At 47.1% G+C, this 26,470-nt stretch overlaps 1 protein-coding gene across 1 annotated transcript in view; it reads left to right on the forward strand.

Moving 5' to 3' along the window:
• Positions 1–959: 959 nt before the first annotated feature.
• Positions 960–26,470, forward strand: part of LOC126267782 (endothelin-converting enzyme-like 1) — a 340,693-nt gene continuing 315,182 nt past the window's right edge. Inside the window, exons 1-2 of the mRNA XM_049973087.1 lie at positions 960–1,112; positions 2,273–2,455. Coding sequence (XP_049829044.1) covers positions 960–1,112; positions 2,273–2,455 — 336 coding nt within the window. The remainder of the gene's footprint in view (positions 1,113–2,272; positions 2,456–26,470) is intronic.

Genomic DNA, 26,470 nt, shown 5'->3' on the forward strand with positions numbered 1-26,470 from the left:
GGAGCAACAGTGTCCCTAATTTGCTGGGAAGTGGCGGTGCGGTCCCCTACGGCACTGCGTGGGATCCTACGGTCTTGGCGTGCATCCGTGCGTCGCTGCGGTCCGGTCCCAGGTCGACGGGCACGTGCACCTTCCGCCGACCACTGGCGACAACATCGATGTACTGTGGAGACCTCACGCCCCACGTGTTGAGCAATTCGGCGGTACGTCCACCCGGCCTCCCGCATGCCCACTATACGCCCTCGCTCAAAGTCCGTCAACTGCACATACGGTTCACGTCCACGCTGTCGCGGCATGCTACCAGTGTTAAAGACTGCGATGGAGCTCCGTATGCCACGGCAAACTGGCTGACACTGACGGCGGCGGTGCACAAATGCTGCGCAGCTAGCGCCATTCGACGGCCAACACCGCGGTTCCTGGTGTGTCCGCTGTGCCGTGCGTGTGATCATTGCTTGTACAGCCCTCTTGCAGTGTCCGGAGCAAGTATGGTGGGTCTGGCACACCGGTGTCAATGTGTTCTTTCTTCCATTTCCAGGAGTGTATATACAAACATTGATTTTTTAAATATGTGTTGATGAGTGTAGAAACAGAGCTCCTTTTTTTCCTTGCATTCTCCTGACAAATATGGGGTTTGTTACCTGGAAATTCTTACATTGCCTTTCTTCAAATATTTTTTATACAAGAACGAATTAGTGAAACATAGCCCAGCTGGTTTTGTTTGCACACACAGTAAGACAACAGTGGCAGAAAGAACCTGCGGTCGTGTCTCGTTGGCTCCTGACGAAGATCACATGCTGGCTTGCGCTTCTGCCAGGCTGTCGCACTCGTGCAGCTAAACCCGGTGGAGGGCTTAGCGGGATCTCTGGGGCCAAGAGGAAGGCCCCTTGAGGCCTGGCCAAGTTTGCCGGCCATAAGTCGCCTGCAGCAGACAGGCGGCAGGAGGAAAGAGGGCGCCGGAAATGGAATCTGGGAGCGGCGGCGCCGGTGGCGTCGGAATGAGGCCACACAGCAGGGCGCGGGCTGCCAACGACGGGGATCACGGGGAGAGGGGTCGCCAGCTCATTTGGCTCTCGTACAGCAGCAGCCACCACACCAAAACACAGAACAGGCATGTGAGGAGACGTCACGACGCTGCTTACGGCCGTCTCGCGACAGCTTTTATATCTTGTGACATTGACGTTCGATATTTTGCTTGAACAATAACCCTAGATTACTAAACTCTGTTACATTTGCGATTGCATCCAGGTATAAAACTTGTGGTGTGCGTGCTGTAAGACCTTCGGTACACACACCATCAGATTATTTGACTTGTCGCTCTAACGAAGTAGGCAAGTGTCAGCAACATGTCTCGTGGTCTTATCGTGGCGGGTTTATCTTCTGCCGTTACGTCAGACGATAGAAATGCCACTTGCACGCTTAGAGTAGCAGATTGACGGTGACCAACTTTAAACTGAACTTGATTAATTTTCACACACATTTATTAAAATAATAACAAGCATAAAAATTACTTAACTTGGTTCTAGACGCTATTTACAATTGACAATCTGAAGTTCCTTTGGTATTAGTACGTTAATCTTATTCTCACATATATCTCTGATACTTGACAAAAATGTCTACACATTTATCTTCATGGCTATGTACAGGAATACAGTAATCTTATTGGGCGCAGACTGAAACTTGACTATAGACTGGTACAGACAAGTGTAGAACTCGTACAGACTGGTGCAGACAAATGCAGACTGGTGGAGGCAAATGCAGACTGACTAATCGGAGGTCTTTACACTCGTTATGATACCTCGCACTTTCATGTATCGCTGCGGGAGTGTGATTCGCGAGGAGAAAAGGTTCTACGTAAGCAGCAATCTCATTGGCTGCGTTACATATTAATACGCGGATCGGCAGAAGCAGAATTTGGTCCATCTCTATGGCAGCGCCATCTCGTAGTGCACAGACGGACGAGCACTGCGCCTGCACTGTTGTGCTTAGCGGGGCGCGCTCTAGTGGGAAAGTTGTGTACATGCTGATTATGTGGAACTATGTACACAACAAAACTAGACATTTTTTCTTCATTTGGTATGTAACATATCATTTGAGATCTAATAATGGTAATTCACTACTGTATAACCTATAAATTGTGACTTCTCTTGTATAAAATTTGGAGTAGTATATTTTTGATGGTTTAGCGCCAGTGTAACATTTCCCCCTCTTTAGTGTTCTGGGGTTAAAGGATCTTAAACTTTCGAAAAGTTATTATGTTGTCTTGACATTCAAGGGTTGGATTCCCTCGCCTCTGCATGGGATACTCTCAGGGTGCATCTTCGACGTGGAAGAGCCCCACCATTTTCTTGCCGTGTCGTCTGCTCGCCGTTACCACTGCTCGCCGTCCGGGCCTTCCTCGCCGCCGCCACCGCCGCCGCCGCCGCCGCTGCCTGCTTGTGCTCGCCTCCGCCATTCGGTAGCTGCCTGCTGTCACCGCCGTCGTCATCACCGCCTGCCTCCGCGCCGCCGCCTTTCTCGCGCGCCGTCACCATGTCCCAACCCACCACCACTATCATTTTCACCTCTCCCTCTGCTGCTCCAACCACCATCACATGGGGCTCATCCTCCACCCCCCTTCCCGTCCTTCCTTCTCTCCCTGTCCACCCCACCCCTGCGCCACTTTCGGCTGTAACCACCCTCAACTCGCCCGCCCCCCCTCCCCCTCCCCATCAAGAGCTACTGACTTTCCGCCGCTCCCTGCACCACCTCCGACGGGCACCAAGCCAGCACGGATTTCGGCTCGACGTTCCACTGTCTCTGTGACACCCACGCCCACTCCCTCTGCGTCATTCGCTGCTCAGGGTGGTCCTGACCCCCGCCATCTCCCCCTGCAACCCGTCCCTCAGCCCCCTCTCCACCCAGTAGTGACCACGAAACCTTCAAAGTGCCCAAATGTAGACCCTTCTCCCGAAATCTCCTCCAAAAAAAAAACCCAATCCCCATGACCCACCCACCCCCATGGACGCGACCCCGGCCCCTGCCCCTGCCACGCCTGGCACCCACACCTTTGTCCTCTCCATTCCTGACCCTCAATTCCTTGATGCCCGCTTCCTCACCCTCGCCATCCGGAAATACTACCCCAATGCCCCCATCTCCCTTCTGATTCCTCGCAAGGACTCGGTCCTCATTAAATCCCCCAATTCTTCCTTCCACACCGATCTCCTCTCCCGCATTCCCCGTATCCAATTTGGCCAACGTGCAATCCTCACCCCCTACCACACCCAGTCCTCTCCCCGTCAGCCTCAACCTCCCTGACGCCCGCCGACCTTCACCACTATGATCACGAAGCTTAGTCCCGTAATCACGGAGGCTGAGGTGTTGGTGGAACTCAACTCCCACCCCGACATTGAAATCGGCTCGGCCCGTCTCATCTTCAATGATGCCGGACCGACTTTTATCATGCGGATATTCACCGAATTCTCCTCCTCCTCCATTGACCGCCTCCTCACCAAGGGAGCCCTCATCTACAATCGCCGTGATAAGGTGGACCCCTCCAATTCCCCAGTCCAATCCTACTGCTGCCAATGCTGTCTCACGTACAACGACCACGTCATCTCTGCCTGCAAGAACCCCCTACTTGTCCCCACTGCAAAGCTTCACACTTCCTCAAGAATTGCCTCAACCTCATCTCTCCACCTTCCTGCAACACTTGCAATGAACCACATCCTACCTACTCCTCAAAGTGTAAAGCGAAACCTCCTCCAGTCACCCCTTAGCTCACTGTCCCTGTCCGCCCTGTTGATGACCCCATCCACCCCAACAACTCGCTGCGCCCTCCACCTACTGCAGAGGACATCATCCGTTTCATCACCATAGTGCTCCAAAACATCCACCCCTTCCAGCGCTCCCACACCCTTTCCCAAATCGCCCTCGCTGCCCATTACATCTTCCATCTTACCACCTATGCCACATACTCCCACAACCAGGCCCACTTCACCTTCACCCCCCTCACCACCCTCGTCTAACTCTCCCCTCCCATGGTACAACAACCCTACCGTATCCTGTACCACAACATTCACTCCCTGCCCACCCACAAACTCCTCTTCCTCCACACCCTCCGTCAACACCGCGTGGATGCCTTCGTCCTAAATGAAATCTTCCTTCATACATATCTCTCCATCTCCACGGCTCCTTACACCCTTCACCGCACCGATAACCCGTACCCTCTGGCGCTTGGCGGAGTTGCTATAGGCTATCTCAAGCACCTACCTGTCCAGCCCCAACCTCTCCTTAACAATCCTGCCGAGCATCTCACCCTCAGCCTCTTCTTCCCCACCCTTACCATCACCTGTGCCACCATTACCATTTATGTCCGCCCTCGCACCCCCATCCCGTATGATTTCCTGGCCCACATTGGCCACACCTTTTCCACCTACGTGATTGCTGCCGACCTCAATATCCACAGCCGTTATCCTGTCGACTCCAGCAGTGGCATCAGTTTCTCACCACCCTCCAGGGAGACCTAGTTCCCCCGCCTCAGCACACCTGACCCGAATCCAACACCACTCCTGATGTGTTCCTTGCCTCTCCAAACCTTCTTGGGCACATCACAACAGATGTCCTTGACCTTATTGGCAGTGACCATGCTCCTGTTCTCCTCACTAATGGTCTCCATCCCCGCAACGCTCCTCACCCTGACGTCCCTCCTAAACTTGTCCATGATTACTCCTGTGCCAACTGGAATGCCTACCGGGACTCCATTCACACCCAGGTTGCCGGCCACGACCTTACCCTCCAATCTCCTGATGACGTTTCTCACATTGCTGCCTTCCTGCACCAGACCTTGTCTGACGCCGTCGCCACCCATATCCCCACCAAAGCCATCCACCCTCACCGCCCCGCCCTGCCTCCACAGGCCGTCCTCCTCCTTCGAGAGTCCCGCCGCATCTACCGCTCTTTTCTTCGCACTCGTTACCGGGATACACTTACCCGCCACTGGCAATTACAGCAACACATCCGCAACCTGCTTACAGTAAAGAAACGCCGTGCCTGGCGCCAGACAAGTACCCAACTCAACACCACGCTCCCCATAAACTCTTCCAAGTATTGGTCTGCTTTCCACCACCTTACTCGGAACTGCCCCGCCGCTCCAGTACCCTCTCCTCCTTAATGACCGTTTCTTTCTTGACAACCTCAGTAAGGCCAACCACTTTGTCTCTCACCTCTGTGATGTTTTTTTCCATTCCAGATAATAACCACTTTGATTATTCCCTCTTACCTGATGTCATGGACTGTACGAATACCTCTATTCCTCCCCTTGCTCCTAGCTTCCAGTACTTGGGCCACACACCACCATCTGAACTTAACACTCCGATCACTACACAGGACATCGGCCTCACACTCCGCACTAAACGCAACACTGCTCCCGGCCACGACTGCATTACCTACCGCCACCTCAAACACTACCTTCCCTCCTTCCTTTCAATTCTTGCCGCCCTCTACAATGTCATCCTTGCCACTGGCTTCTATCCCGACCTATGGAAAACCTCCAGTATGCTGATGTTCTCCAAACCCAACAAGCCTCCATCTGATGCCTCTTCCTATCGTCCTATCTCTCTCACATCGGTGTTCAGCAAGCTCTTGGAATCCATCCTTTCCCAGCGCATCCATCACCACCTCAGCGAAAACCACCTCCTTCCCACCACCCAATGTGGCTTTCGACCTTCCTTCTCTGCTGATGACCAACTCCTCCGACTCACTCATCTCCTCTCCCTCCAGCTTAACTCCCTTCGCTCCGCCATTTTTGTCTCCCTTGACCTCGAAAAGACGTACGACCGTGTCTGGCACCTCCAAACCTACGCCCTTCCTATTAATTACATCTGTCTGATAGCCTCCTTCCTCTCCCACCGCCCCTCCTATGTTACCATCCATAATGCCACTTCCGCCCTTCTACACCTCTACCGATGTGCCACAGGGCTCTGTCCTCTCCCCTCTCCTCTACCTCCTGTACACGGCACATATGTCCCAACCCCCCCCCCCCCCCCCTGACAGTACACCTCTTGCAATATGCTGATGACACCACATTCCTCGCCCTCGCCCCTACCCTCCAACGGTCCCAACGTCTTCTCCAGAATCATCTTGACCTTTTTGTTGCATGGTGTAACCAGTGGCTCCTGACAATCAATCCTTCCAAGACCCAGGCAATCATCGTTGGTCGTACCACTCGCTCCTTCTGGCTCCTGGATTTCTCCCTTACTGTCTGCGCCCATCCTGTCTGCCTCACCCCCACCCTCACCTACCTTGGCCTCACCATAGACCGTCACCTCATCTGGATTCCTCATCTCCGCTCCATCCAATCCAAAGCCCACCACCGCCTCCGACTCCTCAAACTCCTCTCTGGCCAGACATGGGGGTTGCACCCCTCTACCCTCCTCCACACCTACAAATCCTTAATCTGTCCCATCCTCTGCTTTGCCAGTCCTGCATGGATATCTGCCCCCCCCCCCCCAAATTCTATAAGTCCCTCCAGATCCTTGAGCGCCATGCTCTCCGCCTCGCCTTCCGTATACGCCTCCCATCTCCCACGTGGATCCTCTATGATCTCATCCCTTTCCCCCATCTGCTCCTATTCCTTGAACATATCTGCATCCTCTACACCTCCCGCCGCCTTGAACCCCCTCACCCCCTGGTTGCTCCTCTTATCTCCCATCCCCGCCCCCTACCACATCTTCACTGTTGTATCCCCCCTATCCTCCATCTCTACACCCTACATCTCCTTTCCCAAGGTGGCTTTCATCAACTCCCCCTCCCAGATGATGCCCTCTCTTCCTCCATTTATCCCTCCTATCAACTCTGATCCTCACACCCCCTCCTTTCCTCTGTCCTTTTCCTGGGCTCCCTCTCCCCCCCTTCCTTACTCTCTTTTCCCCCACCTCCCCTCTCGCTGCCCCCTTCCCTCCCCCGAGTCCTTTTGCATTTCCCTCCTCTGCCTCTTCTTATTCCGTCTTGCGTCTGACCTGTCCCTCTCCCCCCTTATGAGTCCTCTCCCTCCTTGGTTCCTCCCCTTTCTTTTTCTCCTCTCCTCTCCTCCCTCCTTGTTTTTTTCCACCTCCTCCAGGTCCCGCGCCAAAGGCATTTGGCTCGGGAGTCTCATATTTGTGCCACCATTTTCGTGCAGGGCCTTACAGTGTGTTTTCCAGTGAGTGTTCTGTGACGTGTCTTTAGGGACGTGTAGCGAACAGCCATCATACTGTCGCTGGGTGCGATTTTTTTTTTAACTCTTGCGAACAGAAACCAGACTGTCGCCATGTTTTTTAATTGTGTGTCTACTATGTTGCTTGTCCGATTCCAGTGTATTTTATCGACATTGCCAACCCCTTTTGCATTCTGTTTTAATTTTCCGCATTTTTACGCCGTTTTACACATTAAGTCATCATTTTATCGCCTGTTTTTCCTTGTTTGTTTCTTCTTCCTTTTCTTACCAAAAAGTCTGTAAGCTGTAGAGCAGCGTACTAAGCTGCTACCAGCCCGCCCCCCTTCGGGGGGGAATTGAAAATCAATAAAAAAACTATGTTGTCTTCTTCTCGATCATCCCTCAGGCCGACCGCTGTGGCCGAACGGTTCTAGGCGCTTCAGCCCGGAAACACGCGGCTGCTACGTTCGCAGGTTCGAATCGTGCCTCGCGCATGGATATGTGTGGTGTCTTTAGGTTAGTTAGGTTTAAGTAGTTCTAGTCTAAGGGACTGATGTTAAGTCCCATAGTGCTCAGAGCCATTCGATTATCCCTCAAGTGTTAGGAAATATATCCACCAGATATCAACAAATAAATGTTTAATATAACACATTTTGAATTTGGGCTAATAAGTATAAAATACTTTTTCTTAGTCCCGTTCAGTTCCTGGCCCCATACAGATAGTTCTGAAAATTGATGCTTGTGACTCCTTAACAGGTAAAATAGTTGTAAGATTTATAAAAGCGTTCACCTCCTACCTATCCTCTGTTGTGTGCAGCCCATGTTTTTAGTTGTAAGTCTTATAAGTATTGTCGTAGGCCTAGCAATTAAAAATTCTGAAGCACACGTTTTCTGTATTGGATAGCCGTCTGTATAGGGACTAGTAGAAATTATTTGGTACCTTTTAGTCCGATTTAAAAATGTGTTACATTACAAATTTATTTTTATTCAAATAATTATGTTCTGCTTTCTGAGCTTTTTATATGCCCTCGTATTCGGGAGGACGACGGTTCAAACCCATGCCCTGCCTCCAGGTTTGGGTTTTCCATGATTTCCCTAAATGGCATCAGGTAAATGCACAGCTGACTTCCTTTTCCATCCTTCCCTAATCTGATGGTCCCGATGACCTCGCTGTTTGGTGCCCTCCCCCAAAACAACCAACCCACCAATTTCTCTCTGTCCATCTCTTCTACTGCAGCCCCCCAACCCCCTCCCACCACCCCTGCTCAGCAGTTTCCATGCACTCACATATTGCCTGGCCCGGAACACGTTCGGATGCCATTTTTATGACACATGGATCCTGTGGGGCAGACGAAATGTCAGGCATTACTAAACTTCCTCACTCCCAGGCCCACCCCTATCCCTACCCCACAGAAAACATCGACAAGAAAGCGAATTGCATTGTCATCCAGTTCTATGTTTATAATTTCAAGTGTTTAGCACATCAGGCAGTTTATTTAAAATCAGGTGCAAAATCTGTACTGAATAGACAGACAGACAAGAAAGCGAGCTAGTACAAAAGTCTTAAAGTAGCATATGCATCCGTACCGCATTGCAGTTCCCTTACCTAGAACTTATATTCGCATCTGCAGATATTAAAATATTGGAAACCGCTTTAACCCATTCGGTAGCCGGATCTTTAACGGAAAGCTTGTACCTGGCCTGAATTTTCAACTGCTGAATTCGGACTCGTAATTCGCAATAGTCTAGAGGCCGATGACGACCACATTTTAATACAACAATTGATAACATTCTTTATATGTTATTCAAGTTACAAAAATCTGCCATTATTATTAAAATGAATTTTGAGAAACGTTCTGTAGAATATTTCCCATGATGAGGTCGTGTTATAAGTTGTTGTCATGTCTTTGGTTCTGTTAAATGTTTGCCATATATTCCATCATCTTTCGGGCGTGCGTCCGGGATATTATTAATTCTCGTACCGGCTGATAGCATGACAGACAGTCTCAAGGTTGTTCGCCTTCTTTGTTTCTGAATCGCTTAACACAGTAATGTGGAGTAAACGCTAACGGTCCAAATGTAACTGTTTCTAGCAAGAGCGTCAGACATAGGTAAAAATTTATGAGCCTAATAGTAAAACAAATCATGGAGATCCCTAATTTCAAATGTACTCTCTCAAAGGAAATGTTGTAAATTTTCACTGTCTGGCATTCCAACATATGGCATCCATAATGATCAACCACATACTTCTTTAAGTACTGTGGATTTTTTCTGACTCTTCGCGTCCTTTGCTTTACTTTTCGACACAGGAAGTTTTACCTGTGACTGACGGTGTTATTACCAACAGAATTGGTATGCGCGCTTACACCACAGTATCGTGAAAGTGATTTAAATATCTAGCAAGCGATTCGACTTGAGAATGGTTTTCAGCCGAAATATCGGGACAAGAAATAATATTATCACGAATACACGCCAGAAAGATGATGGAATATTCTATCTGCGGGAAAAAGTTAAAGAAATATGTTAGCCATGCAGTTTGTGCTATACTTTACAATGTAATAATAGCTGCGTGTAATTTTAAATATTTTTAAAGGAATTAATAGCTGAATTGTGTTTATACCGAACGTTGTTTATGTCGCATGTAGTACTTAAACAGGAGTCTGTCTATGGGTCGAAGACTGAAATTGGTAGAGTGTCCTGTGGCAGCCTCTACGTGGTTTTATGGCAAATCCCAGCAATTGCGTAAGTGCCCTCTGTTACCGTAATGGGAATAGGAAGGGCCCCGCCGCAGGGCGGAAGCTGGTGGCGACGGCAATAGTAGGCGCGTACGATTGTGCGGAAAATCACGAAGGTCGGCATTCGCCACCTGTAAGCCGTCTTCAGTATACTGCACATTCACGCATATTGTAGTATTCCATCCTGAATGAGTGATAATAACGATTCAAACAGTAATAAACTTTATTATCGAAAGTTTGTAATGCCAGTCGCTATACTGACGCTGTCTGTCGACATTTAATCACAAATTATTATTGCAAATATCTGCGGATGATAATCTGCATGGGTGCAGGCTTTCAACTGCTAAGTCAATATTGGTACGGATATCCGTCGATATATCCCCTGTAACTGCAGCTCATAATCTAACTTTCTGATTATGCCTCTTCTATAACCGTTAGTTAATGCTAGATTTGTTCTGTATGTCGAATGTTGGTGTTCAACGTAAGTTAAATCCTTCTCGATGGCATTGCTTTAAACATCTTATTATAAATAATATGACTTGAAAGATACCTATGCAAGGAGCGGTAGCTGGAAGAAATACGCTACTGGCCATTAAAATTGCTACACCAAGATGAAATGCAGATGATAAACAGGTATTCACTGGACAAATATATAATACTAGAACTGAATTGTGATTACATTTTCAAACAATTTGGGTGCATAGATCCTGAGAAATCAGTACCCAGAACAACCACCTATGGCCGTAATAAACGGGCATTGAATCAAACAGAGCTTGGAGGCGTGTACACGTAGAGCTGCCCATGCACCTTCAACACGATACCACAGTTCAACAGGAGTAATGACTGGCGTATTGTGACGAGCCAGATGCTCGGCCGCCATTGACCAAACGTTTTCAATTGGTCAGAGATCTCGAGAATGTGCTGGCCATTGCAGCAGTCGAACATTTTCTGTATCCAGAAACGCCCGTACACGACCTGCAACATGCGTTCATGCATTATCCGCTGAAATGTAGGGTTTCGCAGAGCCACGGGTCGTAAGACATCTGAAATGTAACGTGCACTGTTCAAACTGCCGTCAATGCGAACAGGAAGTGACCGAGACGTGTAACCAATGGCATCCCGTACCATCACGCCGGGTGATTCGCGGGTATGGCGATAACGAATACACGCTCCCAATGTGCGTTCACCGCGATGTCGTCAAACACGGATGCGACTATCATGAGCCGGCCGCGGTGGTCTCTCGGTTCGAGGCGCTTCAGTCCGGAACCGCGCGACTGCTACGGTCGCATGTTCGAATCCTGCCTCGGGCATGGATGTGTGTGATGTCCTTAGGTTAGTTAGGTTTAAGTCGTTCTAAGTTCTAGGAGACTGATGACCTTAGATGTTAAGTCTCATAGCGCTCAGAGACATTTTTCGAACTATCATGATGCTGTAAACAGAACAGAACAGAACAGAACAGAAAAAATGACGTTTTGCCATTGGTGCACCCAGGTTCGTCGTTGAGTACACCATGGCAGGCGTTCCTGTCTGTGATGCAGCGTCAAGGGTAACCGCAGCCATGGTCTCCATTCTGCTGCAAACGTCGTCGAACTGTTTGTGCCGATGGTTGTTGTCTTGCAAACGTCCCCACCTGTTGACTCACGGATCGAGACGTGGCTGCACGATCCGTTACAGCCATGCGGATAAGATGCCTGTAATCTCTACTGCTAGTGATACGAGGCCGTTGGGATCCATCAAGGAGTTCCGTATCACCCTCCTGAACCCACCGATTCCATATTCTGCTAACAGTCATTGGATCTCGACCACCGCGAGCAGCAATGTCGCGATACGATAAACCGCAATCGCGATAGGCTACAATTCGACCTTTATCAAATTCGGAAACGTGACGGTACGCATTTATCCTCCTTACACGAGGCATCACAACAACGTTTCACCAGGCAACGACGGTAAGCTGCTGTGTGTGTATGAGAAATCGGTTGGATACTTTCCTCATGTCAGCACGTTGTAGGTGTCGCCACCGGCGCCAACCTTGTGTGAATGCTCTGAAAAGCTGATCATTTGCATATCCCGTCATCTTCTTCCTGTCGGTTAAATTTCGCGTCTGTAGCACGTGGTGTAGCAATTTTAATTGCCAGTAGTGCATTTAAGACAGTGAGACTGGGCCCGCATCTCGTGGTCGTGCGGTAGCGTTCTCGCTTCCCACGCCCGGGTTCCCGGGTTCGATTCCTGGCGGGGTCAGGGTTTTTCTCTGCCTCGTGATGGCTGGGTGTTGTGTGATGTCCTTAGGTTAGTTATGTTTAAGTAGTTCTAAGTTCTAGGGGACTGATGACCATAGATCTTTAAGTTCCATAGTGCTCAGAGTCATTTGAACCATTTTTGAACAGTGAGACTGTCCACTCAATAGCGTGCTACCATGCATATCTATTGATGTGTAGTAGTATGGTGGAAAAAAGAGAACCATTCTCCCTGTGCCGGTTGTCATATTGCCACGATATGGGCAGAAGTGTACGCTAAATATCGCCATAGCTTATTCCGTATGAGGAGCATACACTGTAATACTACGGGGAATGCAGCTGGTTTGTGGGGGACGGCAGACAGGTGTCAATAGCATTCGTGGACAATGCAGCACGCGCGCCGTGACCCCAGGCGGGCAGCAGATAGTAGGCGAGCTGTGCCACCGGCTGTGACAGCCATTGTGGCTGTCGGGTTAAGGCCGCGGAGAGCAACAGCTATCGGCGCGCACTGCTGCAGCAGACCCACAACCCAGGACTGCACCCTCTGCAACCTACCCGTCTGCCGTGTGCCACAGACTAAAGCGAGGTTTGATACAGGGCGACTCACTGGAGACGGGCGGTTTGTAAACAAACACTATTCGGACAATTTTAAAATTAATGTTTGTTTATTGACATTAGATCAAAGCCGTTTAATGTACGCCACACTTATATGTGGAAAGTGAGGCGACGCGCGATAAAAGTCTCTTCTCTAACTGCCCTAACACATGGACCAATGTCCCTGCAGCACCCGCAGGAGCATCGCGAATGATTGCATTCTTCAACTGGTCCAAATTTTGCGGTTTGTGGCTATAGACACGACTCCTGTCCCAAAAAAAAAAAAAAAATAAAAACATTACGCACTGACAATTATAGACCTATATCGTTTAAGTCAGTATGTTTTAGAATTATGGAACATGTGTTATGTTAAAAAATTATGACTTTTTGGAAAATGAACATATCTGTAAAAACCACTATGGATTCCGCAAACAGTGATCCTGCGAAACTCACCTCGCTCTGTTCCTCCAAGAGACCCACAGCGCAGTGGACAACGGCGCTCAGGTTGATGCTGTGTTCCTTGATTTCAGTAAGGCATTTCACACCATACCGCATTACGTTTAATGAAAAAAAAAACGAGCTTACGGAGTATCGCAGCAGACCTGCCATTGAATTCCAGAATTTCTTGCAGATACAACTCAACACGCGCCTCTTAATGGAACTAAATCGGCAGATGTAAAGGTAACATCCCGAGTACCACAGCGAAGTGCGATAGGACTGTTGCTGTTTACAATATATATAAATGATCTAGTAGAAAGCGTCGGATGCTCTTTAAGGTTATTCGCAGATGATGCAGATGTCTGTACGAAAGTAGCAACGCAGGAAGATAGTAAGAATTTGCAGAACGGCCTGCAGAAAATAGATGAATGGTGCAGAGTCTGGCAGTCGACCCTGAATGTAAACAAATGTGACATATTGCGCAAACATAGTAAAAAAATCAACTACTGTACAGCTACACTACTGATGACAAACAGCTGGAGACAGCGCCTGCCTAAAATATCTAGGCCTAAATATCCAGAGCGACCTTAAATGGAATAATCATATAAAACAGATTGTGGGAAAAGCAGACTCCAGATTCAGATTCATCGGAAGAATCTTAAGGAAATGTAACCCATCCACGAAAGAAGTGACTTATAATGCGCTTGTTCGCCCGATTCTTGATTATTGTTCATCTATCTGGGATCCCTGTCAGGTAGGACTAATAAAGGAGATCCAACGAAGAGGGGCGCGTTGCGTCACGGGATCGTTTAGCAGGTGCGAGAGCGTTGCGGAGATGCTAAACAAACTCCACTGGCAGAGGTTGCAAGGAGAGACGTTGTGCATCACTGAGAGATTTACTATTGAAATTTCGGGACAGCACTTTTCAGGAGGAGTCAGACAACATATTACTTTCCCCCACAGACATCTCACGTATTGACCACGAGGAGAAAATTCAAGAAATTAGAGCTAATACAGAGGCTTACCGACAATCATTCTTCCCACGCAATTTTCGTGAGTGGAATAAGGTTGATGGGATCAGGTAGCGGTACCGAAAGTACCCTCCGCCACATACCATTAGGTAGCTTGCGGAGTATGCTGCAAATGCAGATGTAGATAAGTCTGGGGAGTTCAGATGCCAAGGAACATTGCCAAAATGTGAGACACTGCGTCCAGGAAACATGTGTCGAAGGACTCCAATTGAAGCGTTCGTGGAGTGCGATGTCGTACCATCCCGCTGGAACAAAACATCTTAAAGGGCTTCTTCGACTTATCAGTTCTGTTCTCAAGAATGTTTCAAGCATATGAATGTGTCGAGATGAATTAACAGTGTCTCTGGTCCCATTATCTTCGGAAAAAAGTCCAGTAATGCAGAAAGAGCCAAGACCACGTCAGATTGTGACTTCTTCAGAGTGTAAAAGACGCTGGTGAATAAGGTGTGAGTGATCAGGTGCCCAGTAAGGCAGGTTTTTATTACTGACTGTTCCGTTTAAATGAAAATGAGCTTTATTGCTCATAGACTGAATCACATTATCGCTTAAAATCATTTGAATTCTGTGAGCAGTCTTCACGTACGGCAAAATCAGTTGGTTTCAGTCGTTCCACAATAAGAATTTTGAGCAGGTGGAATTTTAAAGCTTGCAAAACTCGTCTAACCCATTCATATCTGATTGCTAGCTCACTAGCATCAAGTCTGGCTGGATCGTCCTGGACTTCGGACTATCTCTTCCTCACCCTCGCAACATTATCTGGAGTCGTTACACTGCGTGTCCAGTTTTACGCTTCTTACCCGTTATTTAACCAGTCAATTGATGTGTCCCACTCTTCTGAGGATTGTGTTACGACTCGGAACAACTCGGTGTCAGACAAGATTGAGCTCTACACGAAACATTATCTGGGTAGTTGTAAACAGACTCACCACTTGAAACGAAACTGTCGTAGACGACAAACAACGTTGCAAGTCCCACTGCTCCACTGTGACTGAAATGGCGTCTTGTGTGGAGAAGACCTACCTCCACCACGATCTTCTCCCGCCACCGCGCTCTCGTTAGTACGCCGTTCAAAACCGCCCGTCTTCCGTGTCCCACTCGGTGTTCAATAACAGAAGAAAAGTGTCTGCCATTGGAGTTACTTGAGCATCTCTATAAGCTCTCGCGGCGATTATAGGGTTCAGAGATAAAACGCGCCGTTCTTCGTTGGATCTTCTCTATGTCTTCAATCAGTCCTACCTGGTAAGGATCCCAGATTGAGGAAGTATACTCAAGAATCGGTCGAACAAGCGCTTTGTTAGCCAGTGGATGAGTTACATTTCCTTAATATTCGGCATATGAATCTCAGCTTGGCATCGGATTTTGCTATTAATATTTTTATGCGCTTACTCCATTTAAGACTGCTCTAGATACTTACAACTAGATATTTTACGGTAAATACTGTTTCCAGCAATGTCTTATCAATACTGTAGTAATGCAATAATGGATTTCTTTTCTTATGTACGCAAAGTAGCTACATTTACTTACGTTCCGGAACAACTACCAGAGCCTGCATCATTCATCAATTCTCTGTAGGTCATGTTTCACATCGATACCATCTTCTGGCATTGCTGTGCTTTTATAGACAACGGCATAATCTGCGAACAGTTTCAAAGAGCTTCCGACGCTGTCTACTACATTATTTACATACATTGTAAACAGTAACGGTCTTATCACGCCTCGTTGGAGTACTCCGAAAATTACCTCAACATCTGACGGATTTTTTGCATTAAAAGCGATTTCGTAGAGTTCAACAATGTACGCTGGGTGGTGTGCTTCGAAACATTTGAGCTTGCACCAGCGTTGTACCACTCTCTGACATACACTATGTGATCAAAAGTATCCGGCCACCTGCCTGAAAATGACTTAAAAGTTCGTGGCGCCCTCCATCGGTACTGCTGGAATTCAGTATGGTGTTGGCCTACCCTTAGGCTTTATGACAGCTTACACTCTCGCAGGCATACGTTCAATCAGGTACTGGAAGGTTTCTTGGGGAATGGCAGCCCATTCTTCACGGGGTGCTGCACTGAGGAGAGGTATCGATGTCGGTTGGTGAGGCCTGGCATGAAGTCGGCGTTCCAAAACATCCCAAAGATGTTCTATAGGATTCACGTCATGACTCTGTGCAGGCCAGTCCACTACAGGGCTGTTATTGTCGTGTAACCACTCCGCCACAGGCCGCGCATTGTGAACAGGTGCGCGATCGTGTTGGAAGATGCAGTCGCCATCGTCGAATTGCTCTTAAACAGTGGGAAGCAAGAAGGTGCCTAAAACGTCAATGTAGGTCTGTGCTGTGATAGTTTCACACAAAACGAGGGGTGCAAGGCCCCTCCATGATAAACACGACCACACCATAACTCCAAGGCCTCCAAATTTTACTGTCGGCACTATACGCTCGCAGATGACGTTCGCCGGGCATTCGCCATATCGCCACCCAGCCATCGGATCGCCACATTGTGTACCATGATTAATCACTCCACACAATGGTTTTGCCCTGTTCAACCGTCCAATGTTTACGCTCCTTACACCAAGCGAGGCGTCGTTCATTTATCGGTGTGATGTGTGGCTTACGAGCAGCCGCTCGACCATGAAGTCCAAGTTTTCTCACCTCGCGCCTAACTGTCATAGTACTTGCAGAGGATCTTGATGCAGTTTGGAATTCCTGTATGATGGTCTGGATAGATGTCTGCCTATTACACATTACGACCCTCTTCAACTGCCGGAGGTCTTTGTCAGTCAACAGACGAGGTCAGCCTGTACACTTTTCCACTTCAGTATGGAATCGGAAGCAGTGGACCAAGGGATGTTTAGGAGTGTGGAAATCTCGCGTACAAACGTATGACACAAGTGACACCCAATCACCTGACCACGTTCAAAGTCCGTGAGTTCCCCGATGCGCCCTATTCTGCTTTCTCACGATGGCTAAAGACTACTGAGGTCGCTGACATGGAGTACCTGGCAGTAGGTGAAAACACAATGCACCTAATATGAAAAGCGTATGTTTTTGGGGATGTCCGGATACTTTTGATCACATAGTGTATACAGTCGTGACGCTCACTTCTGTCTGTCAGTTGGAACGACACTAATGCCCCTAGCGGCGAGAAGGCCAGATGTAAGATTAACGTTTGCTATTAATCACTTTTCTACTTAATTAACGAAATAGCTTCTATGTTATGGGGTTCCAAGCGTTACGCAGCCGAATACCGATGTTTCAGTGACATAAGATACATCTTATTCATGAAAGAGTACTTTCGAGTATGTTTTTGACTGTGATTGTACTCTGTCGTCCTATCTGCCACTGATCACTGCCTTTTCTTCGTCACAGAGCGGGCAAGCCTACAACCTCCAAGTTCTGTGACGAGGCGTGGACGTCCAGCACCTTATCGCCTTCCGTTGTTTCACAGTCCTTCAAGCGCTGACTTCAGATGCCCACGACAGCAACACGCGAACACCCGGTCATCTGCGCCTCTTCCGAGACGCTTGTTGCCAGGCGTCAGGTCATAACAATCTTTCCTTTGTCAAAGTAGCTCATGTCAATGGATTTCCCTACTTGTGACCCCTGTCGTTGCCAGAATGATTCCCAATTCGTCTCGGTTCCGCATATATGCGTTCCCCGCTACATTACTTGCCTATAAAGTCATTTTCGCGGTGGGGCAGTGGCCATAATTGTCGGCTCCTTAGTGTTCATCTCGCCTAACAACCACAACACTGACGTTAGAGAGAGTTGGGCGCATACGCCAGTGTGCTGACCATCTTTCTCCCGGCGCAGCATCTTCGAATGGAATAGTGTCGAGAGGGGAAATGAGATTAATGCACTACGTACCCTCTGCCACACATCTTGCGGCGGCTTGCGGAGCACAGCTTTAGATATAGATAAACATTTGTTTGTTTCACTTTCCTCGGCCTGGTAAGTTTGAACACTGCCATTACGTAGATTGTTATTTTAGGCTCCGTATTGATCTACAAAATCTTCATTCCAGCAGAAGTCACAATGTGACAAAATATTCCCCTTCCTTCAGGTAATGCTTAAAAGCTGGTCAAAAGTTAGCCTTTAGGGTGTGTGAGACTCTGTCAAACGCTCTTTATAGCTGTCTAACAGAAAGACGGCAGCACTGCTATTTACCACTAACAATTCGGTGTAATATGTTTTGAATACTACTGTACATTTCTTACAAAGTTTCTATGGAATAATTAATTCCCTGTACTTTTTAATCTACACGGGCAGTAACGTGATCTGTAAGAACACTAAGGCCCAATTCGTCTCCTCACATTGCTAAATACTTCAATGTTTCAGAAATTCGTGATGCCAAATTTTTAGTTTTCCATCACTCATGGATCATAGCCCGTAGAATTCACAAAGAGAAGTTAAATCACTGACCGTAATTCAGGGCTTTTTGTTTCCGTACTCATGTTGGAGCCTTATCACGCAAGGAGGAACTAAAAACAGCATGACAATTTCTGGTTTTGCTGATCAAGACTACAGAAAAAACTACACACCTGGAAACGGAAAAAAGAACACATTGACACCAGTGTGTCAGACCCACCATACTTGCTCTGGACACTGCGAGAGGGCTGTACAAGCAATGATCACACGCACGGCACAGCGGACACACCAGGAACCGCGGTGTTGGCCGTCGAATGGCGCTAGCTGCGCAGCATTTGTGCACCGCCGCCGTCAGTGTCAGCCAGTTTGCCGTGGCATACGGAGCTCCATCGCAGTCTTTAACACTGGTAGCATGCCGCGACAGCGTGGACGTGAACCGTATGTGCAGTTGACGGACTTTGAGCGAGAGCGTATAATGGGCATGCGGGAGGTCGGGTGGACGTACCGCCGAATTGCTCAACACGTGGGGCGAGAGGTCTGCACAGTACATCGATGTTGTCGCCAGTGGTCGGCGGAAGGTGCACGTGCCCGTCGACCTGGGACCGGACCGCAGCGACGCACGGATGCACGCCAAGACCGTAGGATCCTACGCAGTGCCGTAGGGGACCGCACCGCCACTTCCCAGCAAATTAGGAACACTGTTGCTCCTGGGGTACCGGCGAGGACCATTCGCAACCGTCTCCATTAAGCTGGGCTACGGTCCCGCACACCGTTAGGCCGTCTTCCGCTCACACCCCAACATCGTGCAGCCCGCCTCCAGTGGTGTCGCGACAGGCGTGAATGGAGGGACGAATGGAGACATGTCGTCTTCAGCAATGAGAGTCGCTTCTGCCTTGGTGCCAATGATGGTCGTATGCGTGTTTGGCGCCGTGCAGGTTAGCGCCACAATCAGGACTGCATACGACCGAGGCACGCAGGGCCAACACCCGCCATCATGGTGTGGGGAGCGATCTCCTACACTGGCCGTACACCTCTGGTGATCGTCGAGGGGACACTGAATAGTGCACGGTACATCCAAACCGTCATCGAACCCATCGTTCTACTATTCCTAGACCGGCAAGGGAAGTTGCTGTTCCAACAGGACAATGCACGTCCGCATGTATCCCGTGCCACCCAACGTGCTCTAGAAGGTGTAAGTCAACTACCCTGGCCAGCAAGATCTCCGGATCTGTCCCCCATTGAGCATGTTTGGGACTGGATGAAGCGTCGTTTCACGCGGTCTGCACATCCAGCACGAACGCTGGTCCAGCTGAGGCGCCAGGTGGAAATGGCATGGCAAGCCGTTCCACAGGACTACATCCAGCATCTCTACGATCGTCTCCATGGGAGAATAGCAGCCTGCATTGCTGCGAAAGGTGGATATACACTGTACTAGTGCCGACGTTGTGCATGCTCTGTTGCCTGTGTCTATGTGCCTGTGGTTCTGTCAGTGTGATCATGTGATGTATCTGACCCCAGGAATGTGTCAATAAAGTTTCCCCTTCCTGGGACAATGAATTCACGGTGTTCTTATTTCAATTTCCAGGAGTGTAGTAGGCAGATGTAAGATGTTGTTCTATCATTGAGAGGTCATTCTCGTGTGAGCTAATATCGTCATCCAAGCAAATCTAGGACATGATAAATTTCTGATGGTTACATGCCAGTTTGCTTCCTCTGTACGACTGAGCACATAGCGGATGAAAAGAACGAATGACATCGTTTCAGTAGCTATGCGTAAAGTGGATCCGTATATGTTTCCTTTGACTAAACGCATTCACAAGGGCATAGAAAAGATACGTGTAATCTAAGAGGATCGAATTTTTAAATTTTTTTTCCTTTTCTTCAGTCCGACACACAAGTCAAATAGCATCTTATAACGCAGTTACAGGAAGTAACACTGAGCACTGAAAGAAACTGATAACTGAAATAGTTAGTAAATAACAGAATGTGGCTGAAAAGTGTGTCAGTCTGTGTATCTTCTTGTTAGATCTAGGCAAGTTATTTATAGATGCGCTGCTCCAAAGGCAGAAAGGGATCGAGAGAGACTGAAGTATACGACTATATATGAAGGCCGTATCTGTCCCCGAAAGAACAAATACCACTGATGACCGTCCAGCTTCTCTAGAATGAAATGACAATTAAATCGGCACCCTAGCTGCAAACAGGTGTTGATATGCAACACTGGGGACATGTTGAAAATGCGTGACCCGACCGGGACTCGAACTTGTGATCTCCTGCTTACATGGCAAACGCTCTATCCATCTGAGCCACCGAGGGCACGGAGGATAGTGCGCCTGCAGGGATTTATCCCTTGCACGCTGGCCGGCCGCGGTGGTCTCGCGGTTCTAGGCGCGCAGTCCGGAACCGTGCGACTGCTACGGTCGCAGGTTCGAATCCTGCCTAGGGCATGGATGTGTGTGATGCCCTTAGGTTAGTTAGGTTTAAGTAGTTCTAAGTTCTAGGGGACTGATAACCACAGCAGTTGAGTCGCATAGTGCTCAGAGCCATTTGAACCATTTGAACCTTGCACGCTCACGGGAGCTCATGGGAGCGTGCAAGGGATACGTCCCTGCAGGCGCACTACCCTCTGTGCCCTCGGTGGCTCAGATGGTTGCCGCACGGTAGCTCAGCGTGTTCGGTCTGAGTGTTACGTGCCTCTGTAATAAAAAAAACTGAGTTAATTGATCAACAACGAACTTAAACGGATGTCTTACGACGTCTGCTCCGAGCAGATGAAACCAACAAAAGCGAACAAATATGATATTAATAATAATAAAAAAAGATGGTTAGAGCGTCTGCCATGTAAGCAGGAGACCCTGGGTTCGAGTCCCGGACGGGACGCACATTTTCAACATGTCCCCAGTGATGAATATTATCGCCAGTTTGCAACTAGGGTGTCGATTTAATCATCATTTCATGAAGTATAAGACACTGAATTCGGTTTGATGCGGAGTGAGATTAAAATCCCATCTGCCATCGAAATTTAGCTTACCTGTGGTCTACCTCAATCTTTTAGAACAAATATCGAAATAGTTTTCCTTCGTAAAGGAAAAGGCCGATTTCTTATCTCTTCTTCCCCGGCCAGAGTTTGTGCTCCGTTTTTGGTTACGTAGTCGTCGACGGGGCGTTTATCTCCAATATTCATTTTCTTCTGCCGGCCGCGGTGGTCGTGAGGTTCTAGGCGCTCCAGTCCGGAGCCGCGCTGCTGCTACGGTCGCAGGTTCGAATCCTGCCTCGGGCATGGATGTGTGTGATGTCCTTAGGTTGGTTAGGTTTAATTAGTTCTAAGTTATAGGGGACTGATGACCACAGCAGTTGAGTTACATAATGCTCAGAGCCATTTTTGAACCATTTTCTTCTTTCCTCTTTATAAGCACGTTGTGAAATATCCAGAGTTCCCGTTTCGGCGATAACGTAAATTATTGAAGCTGAAGACGACCAGATATGTTTTTTTTTTTAATTTCATTTGCAGTTAAGTACAGTTAAGTAATTACCTGTTATGCGTGTTTGTGTGCGCGTGGATAGTGGGGGACGGGTGACAGTAATCAGTAACATTTGTTAATGTAGTGCCATGTTAGCATAGGTTTATGTTAATAATAAGAGTGTTTGAACAATAGACATGACCTGGCAATGTCAGCGGAGCGTTCCGTGCATGAAATATTATTTCCTTGACTTATAAGTGTGCATCTGTTTTCAGATAGAGATACTTCATACAGGCAGCGTGGATAATAAAATAATTCCGTGGAGCTTTCTTTAATGTCAAGTTTAGTAGAAACGACACGTGAACTGCACAGACACAAGAAACGGATGTAGCGATCTGTTGAGAGGAAATATGAAGAATGCCGCGGCCGTGCCCATACAGACGGCTCGCGCTTTAGATCAATAGCAAGGCTGCAACTTTGTGCAACCGCACGCTTTTCTTTGCGTCTCTGCTTGCTAAAATGTAGGACGGCTGTACAAATTCTCTGGCAGATATTTAGAGTAAGTCTCCTCTCTCACTGTTTGAACAATGAGGCACGTAGAGCCAAAATGAAGCCTATTTTCATTTGAAAAATTGCTCTTGTAGTTCAACAAATTAATTATAGGCAAGTGTGCATGCTCGCACATCTTAAGCGTTCGAAGTATAAATGTTTTCGTCATTTCATGGCCTATAACTGAACTTTTACAAGGTGTCCTAGTCTTTCTTGAAGCTTATTTACCTCCTTGTTTTACATGCTCACAGACTTTCTGTATACCATTCTTGTGAAGTGTGGAAAATTTTACTGCAAGAGTAGTAGAAAAATACAGAAAGTAATTGGCGCCTTTTTGTGTACTGTGGTGAAGAGGGACGTCCATTTTTGATGAAAGCACTAATACTTTACTCAGTTTTTGTGCTTGAAGAAGTAGTACGGTTCAAACGACAATGATTCAACAGTAAAGGCCTTGCTATGGTTTGCCTGATAGGAATACTCAAAGTTCCGAAAGATATGAGTCTCGCTACATCAGTTATTTCAAAATGTTTGGTATTATGATCAACATGTTATACTTCAAAAAATTAATGCTGGTATCTCTTGACGAGCAGAGACAGTAGGAGGTAAATGTACTGTTAGCAGAAAAAATTATGTCATCTCTCTGTGTAACTGGTGTATGTGAACCAACGCATAATTTGAAGCGACAGATCTATATCCAACGGCCGGCCGTTAATGGCCGAGCGGTTCTAGACGCTTCAGTCAGGAACAGCGCGACCGCTACGGTCGCAGGTTCGAATCCTGCCTCGGGTATGAATGTGTCTGATGTCCTTAGGTTAGTTAGGTTTAAGTAGTTCTAAGTTCTAGGGGACTGATGACCTGAGATGTTAAGTCTCATAGTGCTGAGAGCCATATATCCAAGGGTTTACAATTTTGGTTGGGGATTGCCACGATGATCTGCTACAGCAGTTCAATCTGTTAATGGTTTTGAAAAATCAGCCTATGTGTGTGCAATGTTATTCACGCGAAATCATAAGAGACTGATTTACGACTGTGTTGGTCATATCGTCTGTCAAGATTTTAAACGAACTCAACCGAACCCAATATGTCAATTTCTGTTGGAACTATCATTTAACACAAGTTTTTAAACGACAAAATATACGAGTAGTGATTGTGGAATATTTTAGGTACTAATTAAAATGCTATTGAATTTAGTACCTTCGTCTGCTTGTTGTATAGTTACTCAACTGAAAAGACTTACATTACTATACATTTCAGAAGCATAAAAATAAAACAGTAATGGCTATTATGGATGAGACACTGGTGTAATATTCTACGATATTTATTATTTTACAAACCGATTTTCGGCTGTGATGCCATCGTCAGGTACAATGACAATTATTTGTGGCTGTGAAATGTTTTATGGCAGCAAAGATTTTAAACTAGTGTTTCTGCAGGGTATCTCAGTTGGTTCCCAAATATGCAAATTGCTTATGTTTAATTTAAGACTAAAACTGTAGGAGTTATATCAGTGAAGCATTAATAGTGTGTCTTTTTCATTCATAACATAATTATAAAATATTCTACCAAGAACCAACGGAACAGTCAATTAATGCGAATAACTGCTGTATGCAGAACGATGGTCATCTCTATAAATTTTGAAAGTTTAAACATAAAGGAACAATAGTAAAGAAGACCTTGAGCTGTTGTGGTCACGAAAACTGACAATGTCCGGAAGAGAGGTGTAGTGACCACATGTCCCTCCGCTTCCCTATCCAGTGCTACTTATCGGCCGAAGATGACACGGCGGTCGGTCGGTACCGGTGGGCCTTCCGAGGCCTGTTCGGGCGGAGACGGAGCCTTTGAGCTATAGGCACGGAAAAACAATAGCATGATATGAGCTTGTCAATGATGCTTCTTCAGAAAGTGTTTGTCGCAATAAAAACTTTTGAACTGTTTCCGAAACTACTTTGAATCGTACTGTATTTGATTCATTATTAGTGTAATTGAAGTAGGCATTTTGTGAAGCTTCATTATTTCTTGCCCAGCATCACTAATACTGGAAAATTTATAAATGTATACACTCGGCGGGAAAAATTTTGAAAGCAAGGAAGATGAGAGTCTGACGCCCCATTGACAACGCCTCGAGCTCGGAAACGATATGGAAGAGAATCGGGCCTGAATTTTTCAACAGAACCATTTCAGCATTTTCCTTGTTCAAATTAGAGAACTTACGGGAAACTCATTCGTGGGAGTCAGGTTGAACCCAAGTCTTCCCAATTTCGAGTCCGGTCTCTTACTTTTGAATATTATTGACTGGACCAATACTATGTAGGGATAAAACAAACACAGATTTTTTGAGTCTGGCGAATGGCTTCCGTGGGTGAAAGACAAATACTGGTACTAGCCACATACTGTCACTTTATTTCTAACAAGAACTCTCTGTTTCTCGTTCATAGTCTCCGGTGTTATCAAGTGGAGAAGAACCACAAGTTCTTTGATAACATGTTCTGGATATTTCGGAAAGAAATTATGAGTGAGCTACATTTCGGCCGCTTGTGACTTCGATATTGACCAAACGCTGAACTTTAGGTCTCCTTTTTGCGTCAGCTAACTGTAATGTAGAACTTAAATTATCTTGCAGTACCATGGACATATAATTCTTCTATAACAGAAGTTAGGATAAAAAATTACCAATAACAACACATGTAACCAAAAAATAGAAATAAGCGTAGTTTTTGAAAAAAGAAATGTTTCATACAGGAAGAAGTATTTTCAATGCTCGGATAAATAAAAATTTAAGGAAAAAATTAATGAAGGATTTTGCATGGAGCATTGCCCCGTATGGTGCCGAAAAAAGGACACTACGGTGGAGGGAGGAGAAATGTTTCGAGGCTTTTGAGATGCGGATATGAAGAAGAATCTGAGATGTGAAATAGCACTATAACGTAAGAAATGAATCAGTCATTTCATACATAGTAAGAGAGTAATCTTTCAAATGAATTTTTCTCAAGTTGGGGCCGCAGTGCTTAACATTGGCAGCACTAATAGCAATGATCTTAAGAATGGTTAAGAGGTAGCACCAAAATACTACAATACTCCAAAAAGATGCATCAGGCGTTCAAAAGCAATCCCTTCATTACGACATGTGCTGCAGTGGAGCATAAATCTAGAGGTAAAGTAATGTACGAGAGGGCGTTCAATAAGTAATACAACACATTTTTTTCTCCTCCAATATCTATTGAAAAGTACTAAATTTGTTGTGGGACATTGTGAAATATTCCCGCTTCAGACTCTATGTTTTCATGAGGTTCCGATGGGTGGCGACGCTATATGCAGCCTTCAAATAGCGTCTGTAATGGGGATGCGTTTCAAGTAGAGAACTGCCGTCCAGTTTCTTTTTGCGGAAAACCAGAGCATCGCAGATACTCATAGGCGCTTGCAAAATGTCTACCGAGACCTGGCAGTGAAGAAAAGTACGGTGAATCGTTGGGCCTGGCGTCTGTCATCAGCGCATCGTGGTCGCACAAATCTGTCCGATCTCTCACGAGCCGGCCGGACGCACGCAGCTGGGACTCCTGCAATATTAAAACGTGCGCGCAATGTCATTCGACGTGATCGATGGCTCACCATCAAACACGTCGCTGCTCAACTCGACGTCTCTGTCGGTAGTGCTGACACTCTCGTGCACCATTTTGGGTACTCAAAGGTGTGTGCCGGCTGAGTTCCTCGTGTCCGAACAGAAGACCATACGTAATGACGAAGGGCCATCTGCAAAGGAACTTGTCCGTCTCCATGACAACGGAAGGCCTCACAAAAGTCTTCGCACCCGAGAGGAGACCACAAAGCTTCACTGGACTGTCCTTCCTCATCCACCCTACAGATTGGAGCTCGCATCTTTCGACTTCCATCTGTTGGGCC

The sequence above is a fragment of the Schistocerca gregaria genome, chromosome 4, assembly GCF_023897955.1.
Source record: "Schistocerca gregaria isolate iqSchGreg1 chromosome 4, iqSchGreg1.2, whole genome shotgun sequence".
Classification (NCBI taxonomy): domain Eukaryota; kingdom Metazoa; phylum Arthropoda; class Insecta; order Orthoptera; family Acrididae; genus Schistocerca; species Schistocerca gregaria.